This window comes from Oncorhynchus masou, chromosome 24, assembly GCF_036934945.1.
Source record: "Oncorhynchus masou masou isolate Uvic2021 chromosome 24, UVic_Omas_1.1, whole genome shotgun sequence".
In the NCBI taxonomy this organism is placed as follows: Eukaryota; Metazoa; Chordata; class Actinopteri; order Salmoniformes; family Salmonidae; genus Oncorhynchus; species Oncorhynchus masou.
Window position 1 is genome coordinate 20,983,224 of NC_088235.1, and position 22,890 is coordinate 21,006,113.

General features: G+C 42.1%; 2 protein-coding genes across 4 annotated transcripts in view; both read right to left on the reverse strand.

Moving 5' to 3' along the window:
* Positions 1-10,956, reverse strand: part of LOC135511889 (regulator of G-protein signaling 17-like) — a 36,952-nt gene extending 25,996 nt beyond the window's left edge. For 2 of the 3 annotated variants that reach the window (XM_064933398.1, XM_064933397.1), the window contains exon 1: positions 10,804-10,956. In XM_064933398.1, the coding sequence (XP_064789470.1) occupies positions 10,804-10,842 (39 nt within the window). In that variant the 5' untranslated portion in view covers positions 10,843-10,956. Of the gene's footprint in view, positions 1-2,285; positions 2,425-10,803 lie in introns of all 3 variants that reach the window. The other variant, XM_064933400.1, reaches the window with a different exon arrangement.
* A 2,933-nt stretch (positions 10,957-13,889) lies between these two features.
* Positions 13,890-21,891, reverse strand: LOC135511567 (uncharacterized). The gene is made up of 2 exons (XM_064933054.1): positions 21,755-21,891; positions 13,890-15,313 (listed from the first exon to the last, which is right to left on the reverse strand). Exon 2 carries the CDS (start codon positions 15,019-15,021, stop codon positions 14,278-14,280), a length of 744 nt encoding a protein of 247 aa, XP_064789126.1. The 5' UTR covers positions 15,022-15,313; positions 21,755-21,891; the 3' UTR covers positions 13,890-14,277.
* Between the last annotated feature and the right edge of the window lie 999 nt (positions 21,892-22,890).

Genomic DNA, 22,890 nt, shown 5'->3' on the forward strand with positions numbered 1-22,890 from the left:
CAGCCATCGGTTATTCACCTTCCGCCGGTGGAAAACATGCACATTGATGCAAAATACAGTGACAAACACCTTTGTTCTAGCTGGGAACACGTCCACGCCACTGAAAAGAAATGCAAATAAACTCTCCATGTGGAAACACAAATATAGGCTTAGCCAAAGAACCCCCTTTTCATTCTGCAACTCCATCACATTTTGGCCAGGATGATTTTTTTTACTGTATTTCTACTGTCAAACTACAGTGAGGAGAATGTATATTTCATTAGCCATTTTGGGAAATGTACTGTCTTTGATCTTGCTATAGGACGATAAAGAGAAAATTACCGACACTAACATTGCCTTCCTCGTTTTGCGTACGTCGCAAAAGTTTGAGTGATTTCCGTACACAACATTCATAGATTTTTCGAAAACGATTCTTTGGTCAAAAGTAATAACTTATGCATTATGTTGATTCCTACTATGAGAGTATCTGCCTGTGCCTGTTTCGCTGTTGGCTGCTGTGTGAGAGCTACTCTCACTCCCCCTCCCCTTGTGCACACAGTGTAGGGAGAGATGCAGTCCCTACAACGTTTTTTGTAGGACATTAGCCTACATTTACTGATTGATTAATCAATTAGCCTACATGTCTATACAGCAACAATATCATATTCAGAGTTAGCAGTCTAGATAAGTGTTGAGTTCCCCCTTCTTCAGGTGGTGAAAAAACAGCCTTTAGGCCAATAACGACAAAGAGGTTGGCAAATTCTCTATAGAAGCAGGAATTAAATATTCTAATTCTGGATCCTATTTCTGACAGGTTGCACATCGAAACATAAATCCTGATTTCCCTGGATATGTTACATGAAATAGGTAACTTTGAGGCTACCATCTGTTATCTTACTTGGCACTGAAAACTTTTGTCTTGAGCCTTGCCGCTAATGTAAGGTAACGGTCCATTAAAATACTGATTGTTATATCGTTGCATTGTTATCGAGCCAAATAGTAACCTTTATCACAATATATTTTTTGGTCCATACTGCCCAGCTTAAGCCCCCCCCCCAAAAAAATGGTATTGTAAATTATTGCTGAATTATAGTTATCGCAAAAACAAAACAAAAAGGTACATTTGTTGTCCATATCGCCCGGCTCTAAGTGCAAAATACAGCAGAGGAGGGATATTGGACTTATTTTCCTCAATGGGCCTTGGTTGGTTGTTTCAGTGGGAAGATCCAGAAAGCATTTTGTGGTTGCCATTCCTTAATAGTGTGCTCTCAGTACTGGTCACTCATAGCAGCACAAATTATTTTGTTCAATGGCAAATATGATTATCTTTTTAAATCTAAAGCTAATTTACTCATTATTAACAGCTGGTGATCCTAGCCAGGCCTGCATCTTACATTTGAGGTAATGAAGGCTTAAAAATGGGGCTAGTAGGTTAATGTTGGCTTAATATGGTTAGTAGGGCACTATAGGCGTAATTGGCTTAGTAAGGTAATGTAGACTCAATAGGCTTAGCAGGGTAATGTAGGCTCAATAGGCTTAGCAGGGTAATGTAGGCTCAATAGGCTTAGCAGGGTAATGTAGGCTTAATAGGCTTAGCAGGGTAATGTAGGCTTAATAGGCTTAGCAGGGTAATGTAGGCTTAATAGGCTTAGCAGGGTAATGTAGGCTTAATAGGCTTAGCAGGGTAATGTAGGCTTAATAGGCTTAGCAGGGTAATGTAGGCTTAATAGGCTTAGCAGGGTAATGTAGGCTTAATAGGCTTAGCAGGGTAATGTAGGCTTAATAGGCTAAGCAGGGTAATGTAGGCTTAATAGGCTTAGCAGGGTAATGTAGGCTTAATAGGCTTAGCAGGGTAATGTAGGCTTAATAGGCTTAGCAGGGTAATGTAGGCTTAATAGGGTACTGTTGGCTTAATTAATAGGGCCGATCTAAAGCAGCCTCCAAGGGTCCCGGCCCTCCTGCCACTCTCCAGTTTCTACCCATACTGCAAACACTATTCCAGAGCAATTTATAGGAGTCTGTCAAATCCATACAGCTGAATAGAATTTTGAGAATTCAAATAGGAGCATACTGAATTTCCTTAAATGGTGGACAGATATATGTAGGATGAAACTTAGCATTCACATTCACTACTATAAGGACATGGAACTCTGCCCTAAGTAACCTACTATGAGAATTAGTCAGTTGTTTCCACAGACAGACACGGCAGGAGAGTCATGGCGCTGAGGTAAATGGTTGGTTAAACTTGGGTGGGTTCAGAAGTAAAGCACTAGGGTGTGTCTACAGAGTAGTATCACTGTTCTCACCATCACTGATGGAGGGCCAAGTGGTGAGGAGGGATGAGGAGGACAGCAGTCTCCGCCCTGGGTCTCAACAGAGCTCAGGGACTCAGTGGGTGGACCATTTGCAGTGTTGCGTGCAAGGGGAGGAGCAAAAATATACCATCTGAGAAAAAGAACAGAAATACAGTACATAGTAATTTTGTACAGACAGATAGTAGGTTTATATTAACCTTTGACCATTAGGCCAGAGGTGTCAAACTCAATTCCTGGAGGACCATGTGTCTGCAGGTGATTGATTAATTAGGAACTCCCTTCACCTAGTAGTCTAGGTCTTAATTGGTTAAACATTAACAATTAAATAAAAAGTGGAAACATGGCCCTCCAGGATTTGAGTTTGCCGACCCCTGCATTAGGCCTACTTTTCACTCTGTGTTGATGAACTCCACCACAAATCCTGGTCGGTCTCTTATTCAACACCTCCAAAAATGAAACTGTGCATAATGGAGGCAATAGTCTAACAGTTTTCAAAAGTGACTGTTCTCACATGCGAGTTGTGTTTCACAGTTTTAGGCTAGCTATAGCCTGGGCCTATACTGCAGAACTACTGCAAACACATGACTGAAGAGGTCTAGATGGTCATATCCATGACAACTACAGAGATCCTTTCTCATCTGGTTCCTAACATGGCCTGGGGAGAGCCACTGACAGACCTCAGCAAGGCAGAGTACTATACAGAGGATCAGGAGGTTCACAATAAACACTTTATTCCATATACTTACAAGTCAAAGTTAACTCTGTCTGGAAAAAGTGTCTACTGGCCTAGGAATTTCAATCTGTCCCACTGCTATTTCAGCACCCTCTCCTCCAATCTGTCCCACTGCTATTTCTGATCTTCTGTATAGTACCCTCCAATCTGGCCCACTGCTATTTCAGCACCCTCTCCTCCAATATGGCCCACTGCTATTTCAGCACCCTCTCCTCCAATCTGTCCCAGTGCTATTTCTGATCTTCTGTATAGTATCCTCCAATCTGGCCCACTGCTATTTCAGCACCCTCTCCTCTATACTTCAGGTCCTATCCAATTAAAAAAATAGACATACAGTACCAGTCAAAAGTTTGGACACACCTACTCATTCAAGGGTTGTTCTTTATTTTTTTACTATTTTCTACATTTTAGAATAATAATGAAGACATCAACACTATTAAATAACAGTTACCAAAAAATTGTTAAAACAAATCTAAATATATTTTATATTTGAGATTCTTCACAGTAGCCATTGTTTGCCTTGACAGCTTTGCATACTCTTGGCATTCTCTCAACCAGCTTCATGAGGTAGTCACCTGGAATGCTTATCCAACATTCTTGAAGGAGTTCCCACATATGCTGAGCATTTTTTGGCTGCTTTTCCTTCACTCTGTAGTCCAACTGATCTCAAACCATCTCAATTGGGTTTAGGTCGGGTGATTGTGGAGGCTAGGTCATTTGATGCAGCACTCCATCACTCTCCTTCTTGGTAAAATAGCCTTTACACAGCCTGGAGGTGTGTTTTGGGTCATTGTCCAGTTGAAAAACAAATGACAGTCACACTAAGTGCAAACCAGATGGGATGGTGTATCACTGCAGGATGCTGTGGTAGCCATACTAGATAAGTGTGCAAATCACAGACAGTGTCAACAGCAAAGTACCCCCACACCTCTTCCTTCATGCTTCATGGTGGGAACCACACATACGAAGATCCTCCGTTCACCGACTCCGTTCACCGACTCTGCGTCTCACAAAGACACAGTGGTTGGAACCAAACATCTCACATTTAGATTCAGACCAAAAGACACATTTTTACTGGTCTAATGTCCATTGCTCATGTTTCTTGGCCCAAGCAAGCCTCTTCTTATTGGTGTCCTTTAGTAGTGGCTTCTTTGCAGCAATTCAACCATGAATGCCTGATTCACGCAGTCTCCTCTGAACAGTTGATGTTGAGGTGTGTCTGTTAATTGAACTCCGCGATGCATTTATTTGGGCTGCAATTTCTGAGGCTGGTAACTATTGGACTTATCCTCTGCAGCAGAGGTAACTCTAGGTCTTCCTTTCCTGTGGCAGTTCTCATGAGAGCCAGTTTCATCATAGCGCATGATGGTTTTTGCGACTGCACTTGAAATTTTCCGGATTGACAGACCTTCATGTCTTAAAGCAATGGACTGTCATTTCCCTTTGCTTATTTGAGCTGTTCTTGCCGTAACATGGAATTGGTATTTTACCAAATAGGGCTATCTTCTGTACACCAACCTTACTTTGTCACAATACAACTGATTGGCTCAAACGCATAAAGAAGGAAAGAAATTCCACAAAGCACACCTGTTAATTGAAATGCATTCCGTGCGACTACCTCATGAAGCTGGTTGAGAGAATGCCAAGAGTGTGCAAAGCTGTCATCAAGGCACATGGTGGCTACTTTGAAGAATCTCAAATAGAAAATATATTTTAATTTGTTTAACACTTTTTTTAACACTTCCATAAATGTTATTTCACAGTTTTAATGTCGTCACTATTATTCTACAATGTAGAAAATAGTACAAATAAAGAAAAACCCTGGAATGAGTAGGTGTCCAAACTTTTGACTGGTACTGTATGTGAAGATTGGGACTACCCAAACGGTAGCCTAAGAAAATGTTCCACTAACAATAACATGCTATTGCACATCCTCAGGACCTCTCCTCAGTCCCATCCCCAGGACCTCTCCTCAGTCCCATCCCCAGGACCTCTCCTCAGTCCCAACAGAGGACTCACATCCCCAGGACCTCTCCTCAGTCCCAACAGAGGACTCACATCCCCAGGACCTCTCCTCAGTCCCAACAGAGGACTCACATCCCCAGGACCTCTCCTCAGTCCCAACAGAGGACTCACATCCCCAGGACCTCTCCTCAGTCCCAACAGAGGACTCACATCCCCAGGACCTCTCCTCAGTCCCAACAGAGGACTCACATCCCCAGGACCTCTCCTCAGTCCCAACAGAGGACTCACATCCCCAGGACCTCTCCTCAGTCCCAACAGAGGACTCGCATCAGTCCCAACAGAGGACTCACATCCTCAGGACCTCTCCTCAGTCCCAACAGAGGACTCACATCCCCAGGACCTCTCCTCAGTCCCAACTGAGGACTCACATCCTCAGGACCTCTCCTCAGTCCCAACAGAGGACTCACATCCCCAGGACCTCTCCTCAGTCCCAACAGAGGACTCACATCAGTCCCAACAGAGGACTCACATCCTCAGGACCTCTCCTCAGTCCCAACAGAGGACTCACATCCTCAGGACCTCTCCTCAGTCCCAACAGAGGACTCACATCCCCAGGACCTCTCCTCAGTCCCAACAGAGGACTCACATCCCCAGGACCTCTCCTCAGTCCCAATAGAGGACCGCTCTGAATAAGAGCATCTGCTAAATGTAAAAGTAGATCCACAAATGGGCACAATTATACATTTGCGCGCAGTCTAGGTAGCCTATGCCTACTTCTATGCATAAATCAGGTGCGTGTCCTTGCTCAACACTGACAAGAGCGCTTCAAAACAAAAGACAATGAGTAAATGGAATGAAATAAACTAAAACTTGTTCATCACAAGTGTAGCATAGGTTGTGAGCTCTGCAAAAAAACATGTCCACTCCGACAATGAGAACCGCAAAATACTGGTATAATAAAATAATGAATGCATTAACAGAAATGACCCTAACCAAACAAACATTGTAGATTGGAAATGGGGATTAACAGTAAATGTACTACTGGTGATGAGGAATTGATAGACTAACAATCAAAGAGCATACAATTCACACAATAAAATTGAATTGGTGCGCATGAATTGGTGGGAGAGAGCGCATTAGACAACTTGTGCATCCTCTTCTACTTGACCTGACATTTCAAAGACACATTATCGTCACACATACTGTAGGCCTAAGGAATACACTTACAAAAGGTGTCATGTCCAAAGCAGTAGCTATTTTTTGAAAACAAATGCAATTTCACTTATTTGATCAACTTTATCAAATTGCTTGGCATGCGAAGGCAAATACTGTCTTACTTGTCAGATGCCAGTCTTAGAGTGATGGACTGTGCCATCAAAGCACCAATAAGGCTGGGGTCTCATGTGCCATGAAAAAAAAGTGTGTCTACTCTACAATTTAATGTAATTATTATTATTTTTTTTTATTTTTTTTAATCTGTTGACCAACAGCCTATCAACTAAAACATTCAACTAGATGGGGTCAGCCCTACTTCATTATCATCTCAACTTCATAACACTGGTGGATAGCTGTGAGTGGAAAAACAAGCTCTGGGAGCCCTTTCAGGCAAGCCATGAAATATGACTGACTGAAAAAACCTATTTGAGACTTGGCCTCCTACTTCGTAAAGTCCAAAATGCATGCAGTTTTTCTACTTTAACTGGTCAAATAAAGTCTGTACTCCAACATTTAGACATTAAGGATAATTGAGATTTATTTTTTTATTTTTTAAATACATTTTATTTTGCATGATCAGGTTGACTTTCCCAGGGAATTGACACGGTATAGTCCATCATCACTACAGTACCTGTCAATTAAATAGCTACACTGGAATGAATGCATGGCAATTTTACATCATGGCTGTTTGTGTGATAGCCTATGGCATTTTCTCAATTGGGCATAAGTCCGTCCTCTCCTTGGCTCCTCCGTCCTTCTATCCTCTGTGGCGCAGAAACGGAGTCGCTATATTGTAGGAGTGTCAATACCATTGAGATATATATAGGACTCTAGAATGGCCGATTTAAAGTTTTCAAACAATCGGAAATCAGTATTTTTGGGCGCCGATTTTTTTTATACCTTTATTTAACTAGGCAAGTCAGTTAAGAACACATTCTTATTTTCAATGACTGCCTAGGAACGGTGGGTTAACTGCCTTGTTCAGGGGCAGAACGATAGATTTTCACCTTGTCAGCTCGGGGGACCCAATCTTGCAACCTTACAGTTAACTAGTCCAATGCAATTACGGCCTGCCTCTCTCTTGTTGCACTCCACAAGGAGACTGCCTGTTACGCGAATGCAGTAAGCCAAGGTAAGTTGCTAGCTAGCATTAAACTAATGTTATGAAAAACAATTAATCATAATCACTAGTTAACTACACATGGTTGATGATATTACCAGATATTATCTAGCGTGTCCTGCGTTGCATATAATCTGACTGAGCATACAAGTATCTAAGTATCTGACTGAGCGGTGGTAGGCAGACGCAGGTGCGTAAACATTCATTCAAACAGCACTTTCATGCGTTTTGCCAGCAGCTCTTCGTTGTGCGTCAAGCATTGCGCTGTTTATGACTTCAAGCCTATCAACTCCCGAGATGAGGCTGGTGTAACCGAAGTGAAATGGCTAGCTAGTTAGCGTGCGCTAATTGCGTTTCAAACGGCACTCGCTCTGAGCCTTCTAGTAGTTGTTCCCCTTGCTCTGCATGGGTAACGCTGCTTCGATGGTGGCTGTTGTCGTTGTGTTGCTGGTTCGAGCCCAGGGAGGAGCGAGGAGAGGGACGGAAGCTATACTGTTACACTGGCAATACTAAAGTGCCTATAAGAACATCCAATAGTCAAAGGTTAATGAAATACAAATGGTAGAGGGAAATAGTCCTATAATTACTATAATAAATACAACCTAAAACTTCTTACCTGGGAATATTGAAGACTCATGTTAAAAGGAACCACCAGCTTTCATATGTTCTGAGCAAGGAACTGAAACGTTAGCTTTCTTACATAGCGCATATTGCACTTTTACTTTCTTCTCCAACACTTTGTTTTTGCATTATTTAAACCAAATTGAACATGTTTCATTATTTACTTGAGGCTAAATAGATTTAATTGATGTCTTATATTAAGTTAAAATAAGTGTTCATTCAGTATTGTTGTAATTGTCATTATTACAAATAAAAAATATTTTTTTAAATCGTCCGATTAATCGGTATCTGTTTTTCTGGTCCTCCAATAATCGGCACTGAAAAATCATAATCGGTCAACCTCTAATTCTTATGGTTTGGTTTGATCAGTCAATGATCATAGCATTGCCTTCTTTAAATTGGTTTGCCTAGATAGTAAATGGCTTTGAGCTATATTACCGACATCTAGTGACCACAGTAAATGACTGATACAGAAGATTTGTTTCAGGTTTCCAGCACTGCAGGTGGAGGTAAATCACTAATATTAGCTTTATGCTTTTTTCAAATGCACAAATCTACTTTCAAAAAATGGAGGTAGCGTCAATGTCGCTGCCCATGCGGTCACAGTCGCCATAATGGCTCCGATACAAATATTAGGCTAGTGCTATATCTAATTAAATTGCCAATTTGTTAGAGATACTTCACCTACATTATACTAGGCAAGTCAGTTAAGATCAAATTACTATTTACAATGACGGCCTACACCAGCCAAACCCGGATGACGCTGGGCCAATTGTGCGCCGCCCCATGGGACTCGCAATCATGGCCGTTGTGATACAGCCTGGAATCGAACAAGGGTGTCTATAGCACTGAGATGCAGGGTGTGTTACTCTAGCACTGAGATGCAGTGCCTTAGTCCCCTGCGCCACTCGGGAGCTTCACAATCAACGTAAGATACACATATTATATCATCCCAAACGTGTTAGATGGTTTTCCAAAACGATCTCAACAAACCATTTCTGTATGGACCTCTTTGGCAGTAGAATGGCCTTACTGAAAAGCTCAACATGGCACCGTCATAGGATGCCACCTTTGCAACAAGTCAGTCAGATTTCTACCCTGCTAGAGCTGCCCCGGTCAACTGTAAGTGCTGTTATAGTGAATTGTCTAGGAGCAACAACAGCTCAGCTGCGATGTCATTTCATTAGGTTCCTGAAGTACAGTTCTTGTGCGGAGGTTGCATCCCGTTCTGTAAGCCTGTGTGGTTTCCATGGCTGAGCAGCCACACACAAGCCTAAGATTACCATGCACAATGCCAAGCGTCGGCTGGTGTGGTGTAAAGCTCGCTGTCATTGGTCTCTGGAGCACTGAAAACGTGTTCTCTGGATTGATGAATCATGCTTCATCATCTGGCAGTCCGTTTGACAAATCTCAGTTTGGGGGATGCCAGGAGAACACTACCTGCCCCAAAACATTGTGCCAACTGTACAGTTTGGTGGAGGAGGAATAATGGTCTGGGACTGTTTCTCATGGTTCGGGCTAGGACCCTTAGTTCCAGTGAAGGGAAATCTAAACACTGCAGCATACAATGACATTCTAGGAGATTCTGTGCTTCCAACATTGTGACAAAAGTTTGGGGAAGGCCCTTTCCTGTTTCAGCATGACAAAGTGAGGTCCATACATAATTGGTTTGTTGAGATCGGTGTGGAAGACCAGCAAACACATTTGGGATGAATTGGAAAGCCAGGCCTAATCGCCCAACCTCACTAATGCTCTTGCGGCTGAATGGAAGCAAGTCCCTGCAGCAATGTTCCAACATCTACTGGAAAGCATTCCCAGACAAGTGGAAGCTTTTATAGCAGCAATTTGGGGACCAATTCCATATTAATGCACATGATTTTGGAAGATGTTCGAAGAGCAGGTTTCTACATACTTTTGGTCATGTAGTGTACTTTCGGATGATTTGGAAATGATACATGAAAAAAATGCTAATATTGGTCCCATGAATTAAATTGGATTTGTGCCACAAATGCTAAAATGTTAGCATGCGGAAGCAGTGTCAGCTGTTTCCTCTAAGGAGAAAAGCATATACCCATTTAAAAAGTATATGCTACTTATGGTTTGTTTTATCTAATATAATGTCTAGCACACCTCCGCATTTATTTTTACCACTTTACACATGTAGTTTGGCATTCCACCTCTGTAAAGGTAATTTGCCTGATGATGTGCTAGTGGAGGAGTCATTTCTAATGACTTCTAATGTTTCCAAGTTCCCTCTTCACAACCAATTGAGATTCTCCCCTTATATTCCATATGGAAAAAGGCAGGCTGGAGCGGTAGCCTAGTTCAGCCATACCAAGTAAACGGACTCGCTGCCAATTGAAATGTATGACATAGTTAGCTAGTGAGCAGTGGTAAAATCGTACATTTTAGAACTAGCTAACTAAATACACTTAACAGCATATCATATGCTTGCCATAATTTGCTAAAACATTCGCATCATAGCTGTCCTTGCCTGCAGCTCCTGGGGTGTTGTGCGTGGTTCTCTGTGATTGGAAGCATCTGCAGCTGTGATTCTGCACTAACTAGCTAGCTAAAACATTGCATGTAACGTTAGCTGCAAAGACAATCTGATTCTGCTTGGCAAGACACCGCATGATAATGCAAAACTAATAGAAAACTACGATAGTGCCTTATTGTCGCATCAACAAAAATAAGAATAACCCCCAATTCCTGTATAGCTAGCTAACATTAGACCGTTCTCTCATGTTCTGTGCTGCGAAGAAGAGCTATGAAGAGCTAGCTATGAGACTAGCATGGCTAGTGCTAGCTCGTGGGACATTTAACAGAAGAATGAAGAATATCCATAATCTTACCCTTTTAATTCTGGTTGTCAGTATTCTGTAGTGGTTCATTTATACGTGTTTTATGTTGATGCTTGTTAAATCGCACAGTAAAGATGCATCCTGCCCTATAATCTCCATCGGCGGTGTTTTTCTTCCATCCGCCCAACTTCAGCACCGACTCCGAGCCAGTGGACATACTGCGCAAGCGTGCTGCTGTCACTGTCAACTCACGCTGGCCAGGCTGCAGGGTGGGGAAAACTGAGTTGCTACATTGATTTTTCAAAGATGGAGGTAGTAATATTGAAGCATTTATTGTACGTTTCCTAGTGTCTTTGTCACATAGACAGCCACTGTCCCCCGTTAAAAAATTGCGACTTTGTAAATGAGGACGAATGACACGTCATGTGTTATATCACATGTTTCTTGTAACATAAGTGGTTACTTAAATTCTTTATCAAGTACTGGAAAAAGTGGGCTTGGTATGTGTATGTTGGAACATGTTTTGATGCCATGCAAGATCATCATCACTCTTTTGGGCACAGCCTTCAGCACTTTTACACAATATGTTGTATTAGGTCATTTTAAATATATTTAACATACAGTATTCCATTATAAATATCCCATAATTGAAGTATTATTAATTGCCATAATAAATATGAAGAGTGGCTATTGCTGCCTACTTCTAAAGCTGCAGAGGCTTTAAATTGGTCACACATTTTCTGTAATTTGTTGGTTATTCTATTTTTTAGGGTTCTCCTTGGTACGCCTTGATGTAGCATGACAGATAGAAGGTCATTCTGATCTTACTAAGCATTGGCTCGTCGTAGTTCAGGGATCTGAAACAAAAACATGTGTTCGCGTATGGGATATATGCAATACTTTCTCTGAGCCAAGTTGGCCAATTGTCAAGCTGTAGCAAAATATGAAGTATTCCCACCTTTAACATAATTGCTTTGTATTTTATCTCTATTTGCAGGGGGTGTTTGTAATAATTTGGATATAAAATGGGAATGAGAGTTTTCTACACTGGAGATAAATAAGAGCCATGTGTGTTTTCAAGCCCCTCCATCACACTTTACTGGTAGTCTAATATCTGGGTATGAGGTATCATTGCCAGTGGACATTGCAGTTTCACCTTGTGAGAGATGGGAAGTGCAACAAATGTTTGCTCTAATCCTCCACTGGGAGGCATCAAAACCATGTTGCCTTCTCATTCCGAGAAATACAACTGGTGAATCATACCTGTTGTTGAATGGAGGGCAATTGAAATGATCTTCTAAAGTGCATGGTGTTACTGTATAATGTGACTCATTTAAAGAACAGCCTATATATTTTGTGCAACTCAAAGAGGCAATTATAGAAGCATTATTATATTCTATAATTACATTTTAAAGCCTAATATAGACTAAACAATACAGTAGTTAAGTAACAGTGAATGTTGTTTCATTATGCCAAGTGGCATAAGAACATCAAAGACTTAGCCATCCTCTCCCAAACTGAGGAAATCTTCCACAAAGACGGTCTTAGACCAGACGATAGGCATGGTACAGCAAATTAAATAAACAAAACACTATCAAAAGTAAAACAGTCCCTACCACCCATCAACCCAGCACTGCTGCCCTCCTTTTTACCAGCATGTCCTGCTCCAACGGTCCAACCCTGGGAAGTCTACAAAAAGCTACAGAAGGTGAAAACCTGAAAGGCTTAACGGGGTTTGCTAATAAAGGAGTTTGCAAATGAATTGAGCGTGGACTACTGGCTGGCATTCTTAACTTATCTCTACAAGAGGGCATTGTTCCTGACGAATGAAAAGAAGCTAATAGAGGTCCCCTTACCTGAATCCAAGACATCTCACTAACTTTCTGAGCAAAGAGAGCTTCATCACTGAATGGGATCTTACCTATATCCTACGCCAGATTGACACCCAGCAGTATGGATGTCTTGGATAGTTACATCTGTGCTACTGACTTAGTCTGGCTTTAATTCTAGCATGTCTACAAATTAATCATTGATATGTTGGATTCACATCACAATCTCAACCAAAATCTAAGTTAAAGAATAGGACTAAATCAAATCAACACTTTATTGATAGTGCATTTACAGTTTGATTTATTTAGTCTTATTCTTTAACTTAGATGTTTGTTTTTCCATTGGAATTCGGTTGTGCTTTTAGATGACTGAAAGCATAGTGATAACACATTGGAAATTCAACTAACTCTTTTTGAGTGGATGAATATAGGTTGTAATCATATCAAAGTCACAACCAAATATTATTACCCAATTATCCATGCTGAAATGACAGTGTGCTCAGAGGGTAGTGTTCTTACAGACACTCCACAGTAAAGCACTCCATCCCACACCAGAACCCCTCTAATATCATAAGATGATCACTTGACCTACATGATGACTTGGGCGCAGACACAATAAGATCCAAGGCCCAACATGACCCAGTAATAATGTGCATTGTTACCTTCAAATTATATTTCTTTATGATGGGGGAAAACAACTTCCTGCAATTCTACACATTGTGCCACGGGGCAAAGAGGAACATTTGCAGTTTTATAGCTAATCTTATGCTATTCTACACATTTTGCCATGAAGCTGAGAGAAAATCTTTCATTTTAAAGCTAATTAAAATAAAATATGGGTGTGTTGACTGTGATAAACGCACTAGATTATGTGCTTCAACACCTGCATTGCTTGCTGTTTGGGATTTTAGGCTGAGTATCTGTACAGCATTTTGAGATATGTACGAAGGGCTATATACACATTTGTTAAAACTATTCAATTGGGCCTGGATCAAACATTCCCTTCAGCTACAAGGGTACTGTATGAATCCTATTCAAGACCGGCTCTGTAGTGTGTGAAACTTAGACAGAAGATTCAATATGAAGCTGTTAAACATCTCACTCAGTTTGTTCCATCCACAATACATATTAATGTTTTATTTGATATGAAACAGTGGTATGCATACCAGAGCGCTATAATGGTTCATATTTCCTAACTTAGAGGTATTGCAGTAGAGGTAAGAAGAGGTTCATAATTGTTGTATGCTCTCATTGTCACGGCTTTCTTCTGTTGAAGGAGAGGCGGACCAAAACGCAGCGTGGTTATTTTGATACATCTTTAATAAAGATGACAATACACAAAAACAAGAACCGTGCAAAACAGCCCTATCTGGTGTAACAAACACAAAGACAGGAACAATCACCCACAAACCCAACACAAAACAGGCTACCTAAATATGGCTCCAATCAGAGACAACGACTAACACCTGCCTTTGATTGAGAACCATATCAGGCCCAAACACAGAAACAGACAAACAAGACATCCAACATAGAATGCCCACTCACATCACACCCTGACCAAACAAAACATAGAACATACAAAGCAAACTATGGTCACTGGCGGCTCCTTGCAGACTGGCGGCACTGGCAGCTCCTTGCAGACTGGCGGCGCTGGGCAGACTGGCGGCGCTGGGCAGCTCAGGCGGCGCTGGGCAGCTCAGGCGGCGCTGGGCAGCTCAGGCGGCGCTGGGCAGACGGGAGACTGATGGCGCTGGGCAGACGGGCAGCTCAGGCGGCGCTGGGCAGACTGGAGACTCCGGCAGCGCTGGAGAGGAGGAAGGCTCCGGCAGCACTGGACGGAGGAGCTCTGGCGCCTATGGACTGAGCAGCAGAAGCTCTGGCAGCGCCGGAGAGGCGGGAGACTCCGGCTGCGACGGACAGGCGAGGCGCACTGTAGGCCTGGTGCGTGGTGCCGGCACTGGTGGTACTGGGCCGAGGACATGCACCTCAGGGCGAGTGCTGGGAGCTGCCACCGGAGGGCTGATGCGTGGAGGTGGTACCGGATAGACCGGACCGTGCAGGCGCACTGGAGCTCTTGAGCACCGAGCCTGCCCAACCTTACCTGGTTGAATGCTCCCGATCGCCCTGCCAGTGCGGCGAGGTGGAATAGCCCGCACTGGGCTATGCAGGCGAACCGGGACACCGTGCGCAAGGCTGGTGCCATGTAAGCCGGCCCAAGGAGACGCACTGGAGACCAGATGCGTAGAGCCGGCTTCATGGCACTTGGCTCGATGCTCACTCTAGCCCGGCCAATACGAGGAGCTGATATGTACCGCACCGGGCTATGCACCCGCACTGGGGACACAGTGTGCTCCACCGCATAACACGGTGCCTGCCCGGTCTCTCTCGCCCTCCAGTAAGCACAGGAAGTTGGCGCAGGTATCCTACCTGGCTTCGCCATACTTCCTGTGTCCCCTCAAGAAATTTTTGGGGCTGCCTCTCGGGCTTCCTTGCCAGCCGTGTTCCCTCATACCGCCGGCTCCTCTCTCCGGCTGCCTCTGCTCTCCAAGCAGCCTCCACCTGTTCCCATGGAAGGCGATCCTTTCCCGCCAGGATCTCCTCCCATGTGTAGCAACCCTTGCCGTCCGATACATCATCCCATGTCCATTCCTCCTTGCGCTGCTCCTGCTTCCACTGCCTGTCACCACCCCGCTTGGTCCTGTTGTGGTGGGTGATTCTGTCACGGCTTTCTTCTGTGAAGGAGAGGCGGACCAAAACACAGCGTGGTTATTTTGATACATCTTTAATAAAGATGACAATAGAACAATATACAAAAACCGTGAAAACCGAAACCAGCCCTATCTGGTGTAACAAACACAAAGACAGGAACAATCACCCACAAAACCCAACACAAAACAGGCTACCTAAATATGGCTCCCAATCAGAGACAACGACTAACACCTGCCTCTGATTGAGAACCATATCAGGCCCAAACACAGAAACAGACAAACAAGACATCCAACATAGAATGCCCACTCAGATCACACCCTGACCAAACAAAACATAGAACATACAAAGAAAACTATGGTCAGGGTGTGACACTCATGCTGGTGAAGGCTGGTAGCCATTGAAACCAAATGGTGAAAACTAGTCAGCTGGGAGTCGGAAAACAAGTGCAGGTGGTGAGTTTAATAATAAATGGAACATAGACCAATAAAAGAAACACGAGTAGTGTATAGATATGAAACACATAGTCAATATTGCCTGGGGAATGGAACTAAGGAAGTGACAGATATAGGGGAGGTTATCGGTGAAGTGATGGAGTCCAGTTGTGACGTGACAGCTCCAAGCTTGGCACACCTGTATTTGGGAGTGTCTCCCATTCTTCTCCGCAGATCCTCTAAACCTCTGTCAGGTTGGATGTGGAGCGTTGCTGCCGGGCTCTGGCTGGGCCACTCCTGCGTTGTCTTGACCTTGTGTTTAGGGTCGTTGTCTTGTTGGACGGTGAACCTTTGCCTCAGTCTGAGGTCCTGAGCAGGTTTTCATCAAGGATCTCTCTATACTTTGATTTGTTCATGTTTCCCTCGATCCTGACTAGTCCCCTAGTCCCTGCCACTGAAAAACATCCCCACAGCATGATGCTGCCACCATGCTTCTCAGTAGGGATGGTGCCAAGTGTCCTCCAGACGTGACCCTTGCCATTTATGCCAAAGAGTTCAATTTTGGTTTCATCAGACCAGAGAATCTTGTATCTCGTGGTCTGAGAGTCTTTTAGGTGCCTTTTGGAAAACTCCAAGCGGGCTGTCGTGCCTTTTATTGAGGATAGTTTCCATCAGGCTACTCTATCATAAAAGCCTGATTGGTGGAGTGCTGCAGGGATGGTTGTCCTTCTGGAAGGTTCTCCCATCTGAACAGAAAAACTCCAGAGCTCTGTCAGAGCATGTGTGTTTCTTTCCAATGTTTTAGACAAGTCAGTTAAGAACAAATTCTCATTTACAATGACGGCCTACCCCAGCCAAACCCGGACGACGACAACGCTGGGCCAATTGTGCACCGCCCTATGGGACTCTCAATCACAGCCGGATGTTATACTGGGCTGTGCTTTGGCAAAGTGGGTGGGGCTATATCCTTCCTGTTTGGCCCTGTCCGGGGGTGTCCTCGGATGGGGCCACAGTGTCTCCTGACCCCTCCTGTCTCAGCCTCCAGTATTTATGCTGCAGTAGTTTATGTGTCGGCGGGCTAGGGTCAGTTTGTTATATCTGGTGTACTTCTCCTGTCCTATTCGGTGTCCTGTGTGAATTTAAGTGTGCTTTCTCTAATTCTCTCTTTCAGTCTCTTTCTTTCTCTCTCTCGGAGGACCTGAGCCCTAGGACTTTGCCTCAGGACTACCTGACATGATGACTCCTTGCTGTCCCCAGTCCACGTGGCCGTGCTGCTGCTCCAGTTTCAACTGTTCTGCCTTAGTATTATTCGACCATGCTGGTCATTTATGAACATTTGAACATCTTGGCCATGTTCTGTTATAATCTCCACCCGGCACAGCCAGAAGAGGACTGGTCACCCCACATAGTCTGGTTCCTCTCTAGGTTTCTTCCTAGGTTTTGGCCTTTCTAGGGAGTTTTTCCTAGCCACCATGCTTCTACACCTGCATTGCTGGCTGTTTGGGGTTTTAGGCTGGGTTTCTGTACAGCACTTTGAGATATCAGCTGATGTACGAAGGGCTATATAAATACATTTGATTTGATTTATATAGCCTGGAATTGCACCAAGGACTGTAGTAATGCCTCTTGCACTGAGATGCAGTGCCTTAGACCACTGCGCCACTCAGGAGCCCAAATCATGTCCAATCAATTGAATATACCACAGGTGCTCCAATTAAGTTGTATAAACTTCTCAAGGATGCTGAATGGAAAAAGAATGCACCTGAACCCAATTTCGAGTCTCATAGCAAAGGGTATGAATATTTATGTAAAGAAGATATGTTTTTTTATTTGTAATAAATTTGCAAAAAATTCTAAATCCTGTTTTCACTTTGTCATTATTAGGTATTGTATGTAGATTTGCTTAGTTTTCTTTTTTAAATCCATTTTAGAATAAGGCTGTAACGTAACAAAATGTGGAAATAGTCAAGGGGTCTGAATATTTTCCAAATGCACTGTATGGAAGACTTTATTAATATATGGATTAATTGATGCATCAAATGTATCACATAACTGGTAAGTAATCACAATGAAAGAGGAAAAAGGATGGATTTGTTTCAAGTCGATGAAAATGAAATACTAAGGATGCTTAGTACAAAACACACGTTGCCTTTATTGCTTTTAGCAATGCAGTTAGCAAACAAAATTTTCAATATCTTTCAACTCTCTAACAAAATATAAGATAACTCTGATTTCTATGTTTTGCTTTGGCTATTCCTTCATGAACATCTCACATTTATTTCAGTCTGATGAAGCTGTCACCTTGACAACGCTGGCACCTAAGGCCCACTCATTACCATTTTAAGCTGCATAAAATTGAAAGCATAATTGTTAATCCATTATAGCACTGAATGGATTTTTATTGAAAAAAAATTCACTTGAAATACAAAATTGCACTCTGCTGTACAGACCACCATCCCTGCACTTTGCAATACTTTCACAAACGTACGATGCAGCACATAAAACGACATCATGGATTATTTTTCAGAAGGTTACACATTGAGGAAATAGGATAATGTGTTCAAAGAGAGAAATTAAATTAGTAATAGTTTTCCCAAAAAATGTTGATATTGTCTTACTTGCTGTTTTGGCAGATTAAATGACAACACATGATGGATTATGTATTTGACAGAGGCAGCAGATTTCCAGTGGCTCATCACACCTTTATAACTTAACTTCAAAGGGGAAATCCACTCAAAAACTTTTTGGGGGGATGTTTTCAGTGATTAGTCCCAAAATGTTTTGCATATCAGCAGTTAAGTTTTCAAGATATTGAAATTTCAAGAACTGAAGTATCACCAGCCACATCACCATTATGATGTGTTTGATCATATGATGTATTTTGCATCATTATGATGACGTCGGAATGACTTTATTTTTCCAGAAGGAACTTCAGTTGGGGCAAGTCGGATAGGATAAAAATAAAGATATATATTGTAAACATATGAATAGCAACATTCACGCATGACAGATGCTAATGCTGACAAGATATATACAAGATAAAGCCACACAAATCTGTTTCATTTAAAAGCTGTGCAATGCAATATAAATGTAGGTCACACAATACCTGTATATGTTCATTTAAAAGCCATACTGATACCACTATAGAACTGTTAGTGGCTCTCTTGGTTTTATGAGTTAAAGAACAGAGTCTGCTCCCTGATGGCGGTTACATTTGAGTCTTTTACCAGACACTCTCATCCAGAGCGACTTACAGTAGCGGTTAGGGTAAATGCCTTGATCAAGAGTTTTTTCCCCTAATCGGTTTAGGGATTCAAACCAGCAACCTCTCGGTTACAGGCCTAATGCGCTTAACCGCTAGGCTACCTTACCTACTACATTGGTTGTTTAGTGAATGTGTAAGATCCACAATTATTTATTTACCCCTCTTACGTGTGCAGTCTTTGTAAATGTCTCAGAGAACCTGTTGATTTCTCCCTACAATCTTACCACTGACCTGCGGTATTGTGACTTGCCCAAGTGAGGGAGCCAAACCAGGCAACTACAATAAGTGTTAAGACAGGTTCAATAAAATCTATAAAAGGACTGTAAAACATATACTAATACTCAGCCTAAGTTTAGGCAGGAAGTACAGTCTTGACTGATATTTAAATAACAGGAAGTACAGTCTTGACTGATATTTAGATAACAGGAACTACAGTTTGGACTGGCATTTAGATTACAGGAAGTAAAGTCTGGACAGACATTTAGATAACAGGAAGTACAGTCTGGACTGACATTTAGATAACAGGAAGTACAGCCTGGACAGACATTTAGATAACAGGAAGTACAGCCTGGACAGACATTTAGATAACAGGAAGTACAGCCTGGACAGACATTTAGATAACAGGAAGTACAGCCTGGACTGACATTTAGATAACAGGAAGTACAGCCTGGACAGACATTTAGATAACAGGAAGTACAGTCTGGACTGACATTTAGATAACAGGAAGTACAGCCTGGACAGACATTTAGATAACAGGAAGTACAGTCTGGACTGACATTTAGATTACAGGAAGTACAGTCTGGACAGACGTTTAGATAACACACCCCCACCAAGTTCAGCTTGTTGTCAACTATCGTAGTGAGGTACTTACACTCCTCCACCTGTTCTATGCTCCGGTCACCAATGGTATAGCCTCAAAAGCTGTTTAAACTTTAATTTTGATTACATAGATGGCCAGTTCTTGCATCCATAGCTCTGTCAATGAATTTGAGAGTGGTTACATTTATCCAGCCTCATCCCTCAGCTATTTACCAAAACAGTGGCAGTGTGACAGCTTTCTTAATGTTTGAACTGTAGACTGCCTGACATTAACCATGGTCCCTCCATAACCTGAACATCCTGACCTGAATAGCTCTGCATGAGAGCATCCTGACGAGGACATTCGATGACATTAAAGATCACTTGTGACATCATCTCCTCAGTGACATCATCTTTAATGTCCATCATCTTTAACAACTCAATCAAAACTTTCCTTCAGCGATTCTTTCTCTGAGAGCAGCATGATGATTCCGCAGCATTTAGGAGAGTCATCCATTTTTCTGAACACAATGCTTCAAAATGAAAGAGAAACAGTTGCATGCAAGCTGAGTAAATGCTAAAGATTGCAAACTAAAAACTATTATTCATTTTTTCTTATTGTGGAGCTAACAAGCTTCTATTTTGCCATAATCCTTTTGGTTTTACTGAGTGTCGTCCATCATCCCCTTGGTTTTACTGAGTGTCGTCCATTATCCCCTTGGTTTTACTGAGTGTCGTCCATCATCCCCTCGGTTTTACTGGGTGTCGTCCATCATCCCCTTGGTTTTACTGAGTGGCGTCCATCATCCCCTCGGTTTTACTGAGTGTCGTCCATCATCCCCTTGGTTTTACTGAGTGTCGTCCATCATCCCCTTGGTTTTACTGAGTGTCGTCCATCATCCCCTTGGTTTTACTGAGTGTCGTCCATCATCCCCATGGTTTTACTGAGTGGTGTCCATCATCCCCTTGGCAACATGACTACATGGCACCATGACTACATGACAACATGACTACATGCCTACATGACTATATGACATGACCGCATGATAACACAACTACACGACAACACATTTTGCAGTCTCCCATTTGCACTCTTTCTGCCTTAAAAACATTTGAATGTTTAGCATAAATCCCCTGTTTACATAATGATCTCTTGATTCTTCCTACACCTCATTAATATACATCCTTCTCATCATTGGGCATGTCCCCTAATGGTGAGAACATAATTTATTATTGAGGACACTCTCTGTGCTTTAAACAACAACATTCTTCTGATATGCAATTTCTTCTTGCAGATTTTCTCTGACTAGCCAAATCCAATCCCCTTTTCAAATATATGAGTTGCAATAATTAACACATCGTCTTATGTATTATTCATTTTTCCACTTTCAGAGAGAGAGAGAGAACGAAAGAGAAAGAAAGAGAGTGAGAGAAAGAGACAGAGAGAGACCGAGAGAGAGAGGGTGTGCGAGTCCCTTTTATTTGTTGGAGAACATGTGGTTAGGGGTGAGGACATGAGCCTTCACAACAGCCACCTTCTTGAAAGTGCCATGGACTTGGTCTAGAATGGGTTTGACTTGGTTTTTGGGTTTGGCAATGGATTAGCAGAAGATCTGTGGGTGACAACCTTTAATCACCCCATGTCTGTCACGTTCTGACCTTAGTTCCTTTTTTATGTCTTTGTGTTAGGTTGGTCATGGTGTGAGTTGGGGTGGGTAGTCTATGTTCTTTTTTCTATGTTGTTATATTTCTATGTGTTTGGCCTAGTATGGTTCTCAATCAGAGGCAGGTGTCGTTCGTTGTCTCTGATTGAGAATCATACTTCGGTAGCCTATTTTCCCCATTTTGGTTGTGGGTGTTTATTTTCTGTTTAGTGTCTGTTCACCTGGCAGAACTGTTTCGTTTTCGCTTTGTTGTTATTTTGTGTAGTGTTCTGTTTTTTTTTCAATTAAAATATGACAAACACTTACCACGCTGCATTTTGGTCCTCCTCTCCTTCCACCAATGAAAATCGTTACAATGTCCATGGGGTGATTAAATTACATTTGCAAGCCTGATGGTTTCCGACACAGTGCCAGCATCTTCTGTGGTTTTGGATCCAGTTTAAATTGTGGTTGTTGGTCATGTGGCTGAACTTTGCACATCTGGTAATATGGTAATCATCAGAAGTGCATTGTGCACAAGGGAGCAAAGTTCTGTACACAATCTTCAAAGAGATTAAAAGGGAAGTGTGGAGCTCTCGTTGTCCATAAACTGTATATTGACAACCAAATATTCCGAGACACAAAGACTACTCCATGGCTATTCTAAAAATGACAAAGTTCTCATAGAGTAGTCAAATAATGGAACACCAAATACTAGCTGTGGTAGGGATTGTAATAATATATTTTTTTTAATAGATATAACATCAATAGAATTCAACAATTGTTAAATAAACTACAACTACACTATACCATTCAAGATGGGGAGTGTTGTAAAATAATTATTTAACTTACCATTTATAGTATTTTATAAATGGATAAGATGGCATTAGAAGAAAGGATAACCAGCAAAATAATACATCTTCAAAAATAACGAATTGGAACACACAAGTACTCAACCAAAATGGTGGAGATAAAAACATAGCAAACAGAAGACATAGAAGGCACAGTATGTGTGGATGTATTGTGATGGAAGATGTGGTGGGGTTTTTTGTGTTTGGAAAAGTGTGGAATTAAGTGAGTGAGAAAGGATATGTTCGCATATCCCAGACCCAATGTGTGTCTGCGAGCAGGGTTTGCGAGAGAGAGCTTTCCATTTTAAAAGATATTATACATCTAATTTATTTATTTATTGTCCTATCATGATGAAACGGTCCCCAACCCTATACCTTAGACACACACCTGTGTGACCCATACACTAAAGAGAAGTCCTTATCTGTTTTATGGGCCTACTGTAAGTTGCCTATATGCAGCCAAAACAGAAAGAGGAATGTGGACAGAGACCTACACTGCCATTCAAAGTTTGGGGACACTTAGAAATGTCCTTGTTTTAAAAATAACAACCTTTTTGTCCATTAAAATAACATCAAATTGATCAGAAATACAGTTTAGATATGGTTAATGTT

What these genes read in the sequence shown, in the direction of transcription:
- LOC135511567 (XM_064933054.1), bottom strand. Translation starts at nt 15,021, where the DNA reads ATGGCGAAGCCAGGTAGGATACCTGCGCCAACTTCCTGTGCTTACTGG.